This window comes from Lontra canadensis, unplaced genomic scaffold (genome assembly GCF_010015895.1).
Source record: "Lontra canadensis isolate GAN:19392208 unplaced genomic scaffold, GSC_riverotter_1.0 scaffold35, whole genome shotgun sequence".
NCBI lineage: Eukaryota > Metazoa > Chordata > Mammalia > Carnivora > Mustelidae > Lontra > Lontra canadensis.
In genome coordinates, this window is record NW_022631029.1 from 14,552,559 (window position 1) to 14,565,851 (window position 13,293).

The following is a 13,293-nucleotide window of genomic DNA, read 5'->3' on the forward strand; positions in this document are numbered from 1 at the left end:
AGAGAGGCCTTGATGGTCATGGTGTGACACCAGACCTTGACCACTGAAAGGTTCAGCCAGAGGTGATGGGATCCCACTACTGCTGAGTGAGGGATGAATATAGTAGGGGAAAGTCTCCTGTGCACAGCAAAGGCAATGTGCATTATTATTATTACTAAACTCTTTGACTTCCTGTTTTACAATTCAAGGTTTCCAGAAAGGAGAACAGATCTGCGAGTGGGATATGTTGACTAAAATCAATGTAATACCACAAGGGTTTATACACCGCAGCCCTCCCCTCCCACCCACGCCACGCTTGGCCCTGTGGAGGGGAGGCAGCGGAAAGGATTTGGCTCCTGGATTCACTTTAAGAGTCTTTGGGGTGGGAGGACGCCTGGGTGGCTCAGTGGGTTAAGCCACTGCCTTCGGCTCAGGTCATGATCCCAGGGTCCTGAGATCAAGTCCCGCATCAGGCTCCTTGCTCGGCAGGGAACCTGCTTCTCTCGCTGCCTCTGCCTGCCTCTCTGCCTGCTTGTGTGTACTCACTTGCTCTCTCTCACTCTCTGGCAAATAAATAAAATCTTTAAAAAAATTTAAAAAAAAAAAGAGTCTTTGGGGGGTACAAAAGATACACCCAAAGGGAGTCCTTTGGTGTGGGGGTGGAGTGTAGAAGGAATGGCAAGAAACATGTGTTTCTGTCCACCAAGTCCTGAAACTGACAGAGAGGCCAAAAGACATTGATGACGAGCCCATCTTTCTCCTCCCGACAGTTAGTTCAGGAGGGCCTGTTCTTGAATTCAGCCCCATCTCCTTCCAGCTCTGCAAGATGGGATGGAAAGGGGGCCAGGACAGTCACTTCACTAAATCATCAACTGGGAAAGCCAGGTGTTGGCAAGAGACCCCCATGGGGCCACAGCAAGGCAGGAAGATGTGGTGTGAGTGATGCCAGGCCATGGCAGGAAAGGAGGGGGCGCCAGTGAGGCGCAAGGTAGCACAGGTGGGGAAAGCGAGCAGGTGGGGAGGAGACGCTGAGACCCCACCACCCTGGCCCACCCAGTACCATGAGAATGGATGGTGGCGCATGACCGTACAGTGAAAACACTCTGATTATGCGATTGCACTGGTCCTAAAACAACGCAGAGAGGCACCAGGCTGGCTCAGTTAGGAGAGCATGCGACTCTTGGTCTCAGGGTGAATTCCAGCCCCACACTGGCGGTAGAGATTACTAAAAATAAATAAATAAATAAAACTTAAAAACTGTAGAAAATACCGAGGGGTTGAAAGAATAGCGTAACACCCACCCACAAGCACACCCACCTAGCGATAACCGCTTTGTGTCCTTCATTTGTCCCTCAACCTACAGTGAGTCTCTTCCCTTTGTCACAAAGTACTCTCCTACCACGTGATCGGTTAAGGGCCGCTTATATGAACGTGCCTTCTTCTTGTAATCAGCCTTACTGGTACTTGGTCTGCACCCCATTTCTCAGTATCCAGGATAAATGATGCTTGACAATGAAAACCAGTGTGCAATAAATTTTGGCACACGTTTCTGGTTATTTCCTAAAGATAGACCTGGAAGCAGGGTTACGGGGAAAGACGTCAACAATTCTCCCAGCAGACACACAGATGTCCCCTCCCTTTGGGGGAGGGCGGGGAGGCTGAAAGGTGTGGAGCCATCGGTTATGAAGCAGCACTAACCTGCAACGGTCCTCACCCAAGGGATGGGGACACCTGTGGGAGGATTAAGGTGTTGTTCTTAAGTGTTCGGACCTAAGCGATGCTCTGCAAGTGGCTAATAAAAGGGTCCTTTGAAAACAGATCCTTTCTGTTCCCATAATCTGGGTTAGAGGAAAACCTGAGAAGCAAACCTGAGCAGGGGAGTGGAAAGACAGAGAGGGGCCAAGTTCAAATCTAACCTGGGCCCTGCCCAGATATAGGATGTCACCATATCCAAAGGGAGGATATGATACAGTCATGCAATAGCACGGAGCTGGGCAGAGTCACAGGCCTCTAGCCCACAGGGGTAATTCTAATATATGCCATGTCATATAGGAATCCAGTACCCACAGGGAATGAAACTCTGAGATAATGCAAGTCATTCAAGGGGCTCCCAGCCCTGGGGATCATGGTAAATGACCAAATACCTTACCTCAATTTGCAAAGAAATAGACACAGTTTACTCCTCCAGGAAACCTTTTAAAATTTGCTAGTTGGGGGCGCCTGCGTGGCTCAGTCGTTCAGTGTCTACCCTTGGCTCAAGTCATGATCCCAGGGTCCTGGGATTGAGCCCCGCATCAGGTTCCCTGCTCAGCGAGAAGCCTGCTTCTCCCTCTCCAACTCCCCCTGCTTGTGTTCCCTCTCTCGCTGTGTCTCTCTCTATCAAATAAATAATAAAATCATTTTAAAGAGATTTTAAACTCTTTTTTTAAAAAAGGAAAAAAATTTACTAGTGGGAAGTGGGCTTACTTACTCTTGATGACATCAGAAACAAATATCAATGGTTTTGAGCACCTGCCATGTACCCACAACAGGCTATGCCCTCTACCTGATTTATCCTCATGACAATCCCATGAGGCAGATACATTTTACCCCCAGCCAACAGATGAGGGAATTGAGGACCAGAAAGATGGGGTGTCTTGCACCAGTGACAGCTGAGTATTAGGGCTGGGGTCCTAAACCGGTTCAAAAAGTAGAATCAAAGCCCAGCCCCAAAGGAAGGACTCTGTAAATGACAGAGCTCTCCCTCAAGGAGCAGCCATTTTTGTGGACAAGAAAGTCCATCACAGAATCCTACAAACTGAGCCAGTGCCTCTGAAGGCAGGTGTCAGGACCTAGACCAGAGTGGACAGTGGGATGGAGGACAGTCAGGGAAGGTTGACAGCAAAGGAGGGGTGGAGACAGAGAGTGTTTCAGGCAGAAGAAATGATGAATGCAAAGGGCCCAAGGCAGGAACACATGAGTGGGGAATCTCAAGAAATTCTGGTATGGCCATAAAGAAAAAAGGAACACACAGAGAAGAGGTTGGCAAGGGGCCAGGTCAGAACATTAGGGTTTACTTCTAAGGCCACTGGAAACTTTAAGCAGTTAGGGACATCCGATCAAGTAGGCATTTGTTATGGAGGCCATTGCCAGCTGCCCTTCGGAACTAAGACCTCCAAAAGTTAGGAATTCACATCAGTTACTTAGCCCATTGGCTCCCCCAGCCAGGGCTGAGGGAGACATTTAGGGGATCCTTTTTCACAGCCACAACCCCTTAACCTGCCCCAGGTGACCACCTGCCCACAGGCAGAGGGGCTTACCATATGTCAGGGTCTGTACCCAAACTCCACCCGGACCCATATCAGCCCTGTGAGGTACTGACCAATGACCTGTCTTCCAGATGTGGGAACTAAGTCTTAACCAAGTCACCTGCCAGGGTCACACAGATCTAAGTTCAGGGTGCCTGAGACCCATTTTAATCACAATGATAAAAAAAATTAATACTCTTGCCAATAAGAAAGCACAATTATACACACATGTGCAGGGTCATTAAGTATATCTAATTTCAGGTTCACAAACCAAAGGCAGGACCTGCCTGTTTACATTCTGTGGCCAGGAGTGCTTGCCTTTCTTTGCCGCGAGTCCTCCGTGGCCTGGCCTTGCCCAGACTGGTGGGAAGTGTCTGTGGTTTGTCTGAAGGCTGACACCCGCTCGCTACCTGGAATGTGTCTGACCCAGAGCGGGAATTCCCAGGCAGGACCAACCATCCTGGAGGACCACTTCTGTCTCCTCCCCCTTCAACTTCTAAAAAGCAGAGAATTCCCCTAACCTTTTACAGGTTACAGAAACAATCCCAGCTTTTGTTCACATCCAGGGTAGGGCGTGTTCATCTGCCTGGTACAGGGTCCTTGAAGAAGCAAGTCTAGAAAAATGTGTCTCTATTGGGGCCGAAAGGTGACCAAGATAAAAGGAGCCTCGTGAATGGAACGTGAGCAGATCTCAGACTTCAGTCTGCCGACACAGGATACATATGTTCAACTACCAAGAACCCCAGCATTACTGTCTCAATTTAAGTTTGCCAGGAGCACCTCCCCCTCCCCAAACCCCATCCCTTCCATCCTGGACCAACACCAGAACAGCCAGGCACAGATCCATTCTCTTCTCTTAGGGGATAAGATGCTTAATCTCAGCACCCGACAAAGTCCCTGGGCTGCAGCTCCTCTGAGCAGGGAACTGTCTCCCACCCATCTCCATCTGACCTCCACAGAACCCAAGTCTTGTTCTTCCACAGAGTGATTAATAAGTCACTATTTCTCAAGTGCCAGGTACTTGCCAAGCTTGGCCACGGGTGTTTTATGGACCCCATCTCATCTGAACCTCACAATAACCTCCATGCAGTGGGTCTTCAGTCCCGTCCCACAGATGAAAAAACAGGCTCAGAACAATCAGGTTTCTTGCCCACACTCCTATATATACAACGAGATAGACTCAGGAGGGAAGGGATCATGTTTGCATCTTAGCCATTACTGTATCCCCACTACATACTTCAGACTCTGAGATGCAAGAGGGTTGTGTCATCTATAAATGTGAAAACTGGTGCAACACACTCCCCCCCGAAAGAGGCTGGGGAGCCAAGCTCACTGATCTTGTATTACTTTCCCTTAATCCCAAAGACACCATTTGAATTTTTGTCTCATTGCAAAAGGCCTTACTGGGGTTTGTGTCCTTCCATCCTTCACTGCATCCTCTACCTACCCTATTCTTGGACCACTTCTGATTTTGTTCCTGTGGACAGTGAGGACAGGATATGCTGGGGGTAGGGGTGGGAGACGGGCATCTGTTGAAGACCCACTGATGCCCAGGACAGCAAAGATGTATTTCTACGTCTCCCTCCTCCATCTGCTTAGCTTGTTGTCAGTAGTCTCTTCTTCAACCAAAGCAAATGAAATTCTAATTAAAGCCTGCAAGGGAAGCTGGTCTTTGCTCCCTTTAAGTTTGCATTTCTAAAACAAAGTAAAACCAGTTGCCCCACAGATGTTGGTAATTGTTAGAACACTGAACAGGAGGAGTACCTGGCTCCGTCGGGAGAGCATGCGACTCTGGATGGTGGGGCCATGAGTTTGAGCCCCGTGCTGGGTGTAGATAGTACTTTAGGAAAAAAAAAAAAAAAAAAAGGATAGGGTTGCCTCGGTGGCTCAGTTGGTGGAGCGTCTGCCTTCAGCTCAGGTCATGATCCCAGGGTCCTGGGATCGAGCCCCGCATCATGCTCCCTGCTCAAGCCCTTTCTCTCCCTCTGTGATCTCTCTCACTCTCTCAAATAAATTAAAAATAAATAAATAAATAAAATGGAAAGAAAGGAAAAAAGATAGAAAAAAGAAGGAGCTGTAAAAGCAGACTGTTTTCGGGGCGCCTGGGTGGCTCAGTGGGTTAAACCCTCTGCCTTCGGCTCAGGTCATGATCCCAGGGTCCTGGGATGGAGCCCCGCATCGGGCTCTCTGCTCCGCGGGGAGCCTGCTTCCTCCTCTCTCTCTCTCTGCCTGCCTCTCTGCCTACTTGTGATCTCTGTCTGTCAAATGAATAAATAAAATCTTAAAAAAAAAAAAAAAGCAGACTGTTTTCTACCAGTGTGATAAAAAATAGGGTTTCTCTGCTGTCCAAAACCAAATCCCCACCCCCCCCACTAAGAGGAAAGAAAGTACTTACTGCAGCATCTGCCTGATCGTCTTCCAGTCGAGTCCCTTTAGATCTGTTTGCTTAAGCAGTGTAACAAATTTACTCTCAATATTTGCACACAGGAGGTGAGGGGATGTCTACTGGAAGAATGAGAAGCCACTTTTATTGGATGACAGAACATTTGTGGCTCCCACATTTCAGTGGCTCTTTTCAACATTTTTTTTTAAAGATTTATTTATTTGAGGGGCACCTGGGTGGCTCAGTGTGTTCAGCATCTGCCTTCGGCGCCGGTCACGATCCCAGGTCCTGGGATCGAGACCCGTGTTGGGCTCCCTGCTCAGCAGAGTCTGCTTCTCTCTCTCTCTCTCTCTCTTTGCCCCTGCTCCCAACTCAAGCTCTCTCTCTCTCTAATAAATAAAATATATTTTTAATAGATTTATTTATTTGACAGAGCAGGGGGAGGGGCAGAAGGAGAGAGAGAAACAGGCTCATGCAGGGCTCGATCCCAGGAATGCCGTGATCACGACCTGAGCCGAAACCAAGAGTCAGACGCTCAAAGGACTGAGCCACTCAGGCGCCCCTGCTTTTCAAATTTCTGAAAAGGAGTTCCATTTGTTCTGACAGTCGACCACGAATATCCCTGTTCTGGACTCCACACAGGCAATATGCAACTGCCTGCCGGAAGGCAAGGTAAATGCTCAAGGCAGCAGGTTTTCCGTGCAAGACCTACTGGCTGCCTTCGTCTCCTCACCCTGGATAATCTCTCTCCTTCTCAGAGGCAGAGCCCTCAGAAAGCTGTGGTAGGCACCCAGCTCCTCAGGAAGCAGGAAAGATGATGCAGAATAACGAACCACTGCAATCTTAAAACATTTTATTTGGTGCAGAAATGCTAAGGTACAAAAACAACATTTTGCAAATATCAGCTGTGACCTACTATCACCTATTTACAGTTATGTACAAATCAAATAAGACATTGTTTTCAATGTAAAAATAGAGCACACTGTTACAGTCTGTCAGTGCTCACTATTTCTCTAAACCCCACCAAGGACAATCTTAAAGATGAAACCAAGACAAGGACAACAACCACCATGTTCATGTTCCACAGGCTTTCCCCCCTAGGACGTAGTAACAGGGAGCTTCTGTAGTTTAAAAAAAAAAAAAAATTAGTGAAAATAGAAATTACCTACTCTCTAAATGAACGCAGGTGGTTTTTACAAAAGTTTTTGCTCTGTCCAGACTCACCATTCTTTTTCCTTGAGGAAAAAAACCCAAAACTTTGAAATAACAGTTACACATTAGTATGACCCAACAGTAATTTTTTTGTCTAACAGATGGAGCAGGCAACTTTGTCCGTATCGTGTACAAACAGAAGAATGCTTCTTTGAATCTTCTTGACTGAACTTTTATTTGGCATCAACATCAGATATGATCATAATCAGATTGCTTTTGTCAGACTTCTGATTGTGCAAAACACAGTGCTGAGTCATTTCAGAGTCATGGCTCCAGCCCTTCAGAACCCAGGAAAGCTCCTAGGGTTGTCTGCGGTCCCAGCAGAATTTCAGGGAGGAACCAAAGAATGGGATGAGAGGCAACCGGCCAAAATTCCCAAGAGGTCCTCCCTCACTCTCTTTGCAAATCAGCCCTTAGCAACTGCTCTCCATCTCGCCAGTGGTTAAAGTGAAGTCCAAACCATCTAATAATATTGTGAGTCATCAATTAGAGGTGATGTCTAGAGAGATGAGAAAATAGAATCTAAAACTGGCAGGGAGGGGGAGCTGCCACTCAGAAGGTGAGAGCTGGTCTTGAAGCAGCTCAGGAATGGCATTAAACACATCAGGAATAAGCACCAAGTGTCTGACCACAAGAAGGGTGGGGAGGACATAACAGGCTCTTGCTGGGCAGGAGGGATGAATGTGGCAACCAAGTAATCATCAAAATGAGTACAGGCAATATACCACTTTTTAAAAGTACCATTACAGTTTTAAGTAGTAAGAGAACCCGGGTGCATGAGGATTTCCTTGTAATCCCCATCCTGCCCTTGGCCTTCTTAAGGCACCAATGTGAGTAAGGCACCATGTTCTGTTTGCGCGACGAAACTGAGCGTGAAGCCGAGACACAGAACAGCGGTGAAAATGATCAAGCGCTTGCAAAACAAGAGCTACGAAGAATGGTTTAAGCAGGCGGGATTATTTACCACAGAAATAAAAACACCAAGGGGATGACTTCACTGGGGTTTTCAAATACATGGAAGGTAACCAGCTGTTCTTCTTCCACGACATGCGGAACAAAAGAAGGCTGGTTTGAATTTCTGTAAGATGTACAAAGAACTATCTGATCAGTGGGGTAGGTTACTGAATTTCCTTCCCTGAAAATCCAGCATCCCATCCACAGCCATAGGTCTGAAATAATTCAGGCTCAGACCCCGCTGACACCAGCAGGGGGAAGACATGCTAGATAATCCAAACTTTCTCCCAGGTCCAAAACTCTGAAATTGGAAGCCAAGCTATTGGCTTACAGTCAGACTTCCTTTTGTTTATTTCCACCCTGAGCCTGGAAAAGGAGGTGACATAGAAAGGATGACCCAACACCCCATAAGGACTCCTAACTGATCTCTCAGTATCAGGAAAAGCTTTTCTCCGTTTACTGTTTCACATCTCCAAAACAGAGTCGATTCACAGATCGTTTCAAACAGAAGACAATGCAAATGGCCTGACTCTGGTGGACACGTGGGGATTCCTTGCCCCACCCCCTACAATGTCTGCTTTTCTCTTTAACTCTTGGCCAAAGCTCAGAATTGCACACCGTTTAAAAAATTATTAAGCCAAGAACTAAAACTATAAATATGTCCTTTAGGTTGTGGAATTCAAGTGAAAGTTGCTCCAAGTCTTAGGTTTTTTAAATTGGAGAACATAAATCTGATTTTTTGTTTTGTTTTTTTAAGATTTTATTTTTTAGGTAACACTCTACACCCAACGTGGGGCTTGAACTTACAACCCCGAGATCAAGAGTTGTCCACTGTACCAACTGAGCCAGCCAGGCACCCCTTTATAAATCTGATTTTGAAATTAGTAACTGGTTTGCCTTTCTCTTAAGGCACCACAAAACATAAAGAAATAAAACATCGCAAATACATTCACAATATCAAACTTCTTTGGGGGAGCACGATGGGGGAAAATGATCTAGCCATCAGCTGCATTTAGCAAGAGCATTTTCTGGTAATACCAGACAGCTGTAATTACCATGAATGCTTTTCATTTCAAATCTTACAAGGCAAAGGGGCAAACTGGCAGCTAGTAGGCCAAATCAGGCCCACTCATGTGTTCTGTTGAGCTTGAATTGAAAAAAAAAAAAAAATTATTTAGTTGCCAATACCATTAAAAAAATCATAATTTTTCATATAAAACCCAGACTGTCAGGGTGGCTGGGTGGCTCCGTTGGGTTGAGCATCTGATCAGCTCAGTTCTTGATCTCAGGATCATGAGTTCAAGCCCCTCACTGGGCTCCACATTGGGCAAGGAGCCTACTTTAAAAAAAAATTCATATTCTCAGCCTCTCTTGAAAAATGGAAAAATCAGTAAACACTACATGGCCACAACTGCCTGGAAGAGCTGCCTTCCTGCAGGTGGGAAGTGCCTCCTGCAGGAAGCACTTGTTTGGCACAGTCCCCACCATGCCCTATGGTCTCTCTGACACTGGGGAGGCCACTCATTGCCATTTATACCACACCTTGTTTATCATTACTCCTGGCCTGCTGCATGGGCACCCCCTGAAGACATCCACTACATAAGAGCAACAGTCTTCACAAACAACAGAAAAGGCTAATAACCCTTACATGGGTATTGTCCACCTACATCTCTCCAATAAGGACACAAAGAATAATTCTCCCCTGAAAGAGCCAACTTAGTGCTGAGGCTACTGGGGATCGTGGGGTTTTCTTTAAGAGGAGTGTATATCATTTCTTCTCCAGGAATAAAATAGCTTTCGTTTCTTTTAAAAGATGCTCAATTCTGAAAAAAGGAAAAGTTCTGAAAATCATCTAACTCCACATTTTTGGAGGGACTGTCTTCCTGTTTATTTGTGCTTAAGTCAGGGAATCTGAGATGAGGCGTTGGTTAAAAAAAAAAAAAAAGAAGACATTTGCAGCTATGAAGTAGCAAGACTGAACTCTGATGTGCCAACACACATGAACTTAAATTACTACACATGGATTCCAATGTCATTGCTGTTAAAGACACTTTTCAAACTTGTGCTCTGGGACTGTCTTCAGTTATTACTAATGTGTCAACCAAAACCTGTCTCATGACTTTAAGGTCCCATCTCATTTTTGGCTCAAAATGCTATTACCTGGCTGATCACCCAACATGAATACCTAGGCCTGGACCTCAGTGACTTCTGATTCTTTCTGGAGACCAATGTGCCTCAAAGGCCCAGGATTTGGCTGTCTGGAGGACACTGCCCCCCCTCTGTGTCTGGCCTGGGTCTGTCTAGGTGGTTCTTGTTGCTTGGAGCCAACCTCTGGGAGAAAAGCTCACCTTTACCTGGGCTTCCAGCTCCCAAATCCCTCCCCCATCCCCCCTATATCCGATGAGAAGTCCTTTCTGCAGGGCACTGGTGAGTTAAGATCAACAACTAGCTCCCTACCTTCAACTACCTTCAAGACTTGCTTACCTGGTTCCTTGCACCTACCCCTGCTCTCCTGCCCAGAGGACACCAGCTAACTTAGCCACACAAGCCTCTTAGTCTCCAGATCATGGCTTCTCATGGAGACCATCCCTATAGTCTAAGTCTTATAGCCCCAATTTCTGAAAGCCTGTGGTTCAGCAGAACTTTTATCTGAATTCTATCTTACCATTTCCATTATCCGGAACAATGTCAAAGAATGCAGCCCTGCTTAAAACAGATGTTTTGCCTTAATCTGCAAAGCAACTGTTCTCATTCCCAGTAAGAGATGGAAAGGGTACAGAAGAAGAAGAAGAGGAGGAGGAGGAGGAGAAACTAATAAGGCAAAACCACGAAGTTGGGACATCTCAACTTAGTCTGACTTAGGCATTCATACTATGGTTTTGCTACTTGGTATGTTAGAATTTAATTGTGTTGAAACATAAGAAACATTAGTTCTTAAAAATAGGTATCCAAACCCTAAATCCAAACTAAAACTTTACCTGATTTTTGGTCTAGCACAGTTTTTCCTCTTGCATCTTCAAAAGAAGTAAGTTCATTTAGCCATCTCTCTGCCCATGCTCATGGAGCTCCATTGATGTTCCCCCCCACCCCCAGTCCTCTGTGCTGCTCTGGGGATTGCTTTCTCAGAGATGCCTCATTTTATGTGCAAAGCTGAATATCCCAAAAGTAGCTCCTCATGGTTCCTTTGGAGCATGCACCATTTCTTGGCCTCAGTCTCTCTGATAATGTTCCAAAGTGAATTTTCATGTTCGCAAGTTCCCTTGCAGAACTTATCCCAACGGCAGAATGGCAGGACAGTCACGTGTGGGCATGAGCTCTGCACATGTCCCAGATTCCACAGTGACATGGAACATCTCTTCTCCAACAAGATGCCTGATTTTATGGGGGAGACAGTTCTGCAGCTCACTTGTCTCCCCTTCAGAGCAGCTGCAGGAAACCTGATGCCGGAGACAGACAAGCATGTTCTTCTCCCAAGAAGCCGTCAGCTGCCTTTCCAGAACATGCAGTGTGGCATTTGCATCAAAAATACACACAAACCTCTTCTTTCCAGCAAGGCTGCAAACCTTCCCTTCCCCATCTGCCAAGCATGTGCTTGGATGGAAAAGTCATGCCCCATTCCACCTCCTACCCCTCCTTGAGCTGTTCCTCAGTATCTCCCGTAATATTGATCCTATCTGCTAAAGGAGTGAAACCCAGGATCCCCTGTGTGAGTGCTGAGTAAAAGCAGGGTGCCCAAATCCAACAGCACCCACAAAAAAGGTGGAGAAATATGCTTACAACCCCTCAAGGGGACAGGGGTTTCCACCTGGAAGACCAAGTCATCATGACCCACATACCTAATACACAAACAGGATTTGAACACCTGTTTTCTCTTTTGGAAACAGAAATTCTGTAGAAACATCATTCATAGAAACAGAACATTTACTTTTCCTTTTTAAAGCAAATTCTTTCCCCCTAAGCTCTAAATAGCTCTTTTGGTAGAAGAGAGCACAAAGACAAATCTTTCGTCTGGTAAGTAGAACAGAAACACACAGTGAAACATGATTCACAGGCTGGGTTGTTGAGGGGAGTGGGGAGGTGGGGAGTACTTTAAGATTCAAGAATTCAATGATTTCAGGTCTCCTGTCTTCTTCAGATGCTATTAGAAGAGCACACTCATCTTCGTGACCGTTCCCTTCTTCGCACCCCCTTAAAATGAGACTTCTCATTAGTCAAAACCGGCTCGGCAAAGTAAGTGGCCGCCATCTGTATGCACAGCCATATTTCAGTCGATCCTGATCCCTAATATTCCAGACACAGCTTTAGAACAGAAGTCCACTGAAGCATGAACTCCAGCTTCCAGTAAGACAGCCCAGTTGGATATTTGTCTTTTAAAAATAAACTTCCAGGCAGCAACGTCTGAGATACTGCACAGCGAACAGAACCCAGGGAAACCTGGCAGGCAGATCTGGCCCCCTCATGATGCCTCCTCACACCAACAGGTGTTCCTGTGCCCTGAGTTTTGATGCTTTCTGCACAATGACCAACCCAGGTCAGGAAATACTGATGGCATGTTCAGCCTGACCCCACAGCCCCCACCTCAGCCAGCCATGCCCCCACTAATACATAAAGACTCATTTTAGGAAAGCGGATAGTAGACTCAGTTACCTTTTTGACCTTTGACTCGGAGCTCTTTTGGACACCCACAGCACTGCAAATTCTACACTAAAACCATCATCTGTAACAACATGGATCCCAGAAAGACTGGCACTTGATTTCTGTGGCTAGAATGGTACTAAGAGTGCTTCTCCCACACAGCATTTCAGTTCAAAGTAGCCAACGGTAAACAGGCAAAGTTTGCAGAGAGAAACAAAATCTGAGTGATCAGTGCAGGTATGTTCCTGCATCTCCATGCCTGTTTCCTCCCTACCTCCCAGAACCGACTCTAATCCAAGGTCTGACCTAACGGGACAAGCTGCTCTCGGGCCTTATGGATATGCCTTTCAGAGATACCCATATGGTTTGAGAAAACTGGAGACTTGGCCAAGATACCAGGTAGAGGGATGGGGCATGGAGAGCAAGTACTGGCCCGAATTTCACTCCAAATATCCTTGTCGGAGACCTCAGCTCCAAGTGGACTGCGCAACCAGAGAGAAGAGCTGGGGGACCAGAGAGAGGCGGCAGCTAAAGTGGCAATGCTTAGACTCTACTTCCATTTCGTTACAAAGGGGCGACCGCGTGGAGTTCACCAGTGTAGCTGCAGCAACCAGGGTCTGCTTTGCACGCCCCGGAGGCAAGGAGCTTGGAAGGGAAGGTAGGAGGGTCCTCCTCACCTAAGGAAAGAAGACAGGGGGGAGCCACACGTCATTGTACTTTACCGGACCGGGGGCTCAGGCCAGGCTGTGGCTGAACCTGGGTTTGGACTACGGGCTTTACGAGTGAGGCAGGCCCCCCAACCAAGTCAAGACTGAGTAGTCCCATCCTATTGGCAGGTTCCCT

General features: G+C 46.6%; 2 protein-coding genes across 4 annotated transcripts in view; both read right to left on the reverse strand.

The window, feature by feature from the left end:
- ARHGEF3 (Rho guanine nucleotide exchange factor 3) overlaps positions 1 to 5,684 on the reverse strand; it is a 318,215-nt gene extending 312,531 nt beyond the window's left edge. Inside the window, exon 1 of the mRNA XM_032868351.1 lies at positions 5,662 to 5,684. Within this exon, the coding sequence (XP_032724242.1) occupies positions 5,662 to 5,669 (8 nt within the window). The 5' untranslated portion in view covers positions 5,670 to 5,684. The remainder of the gene's footprint in view (positions 1 to 5,661) is intronic.
- A 4,924-nt stretch (positions 5,685 to 10,608) lies between these two features.
- Positions 10,609 to 13,293, reverse strand: part of IL17RD (interleukin 17 receptor D) — a 67,236-nt gene continuing 64,551 nt past the window's right edge. For all 3 annotated transcript variants that reach the window (XM_032868361.1, XM_032868360.1, XM_032868362.1), the window contains one exon: positions 10,609 to 13,127. In XM_032868361.1, coding sequence (XP_032724252.1) covers positions 13,015 to 13,127 — 113 coding nt within the window. In that variant the 3' untranslated portion in view covers positions 10,609 to 13,014. The remainder of the gene's footprint in view (positions 13,128 to 13,293) is intronic.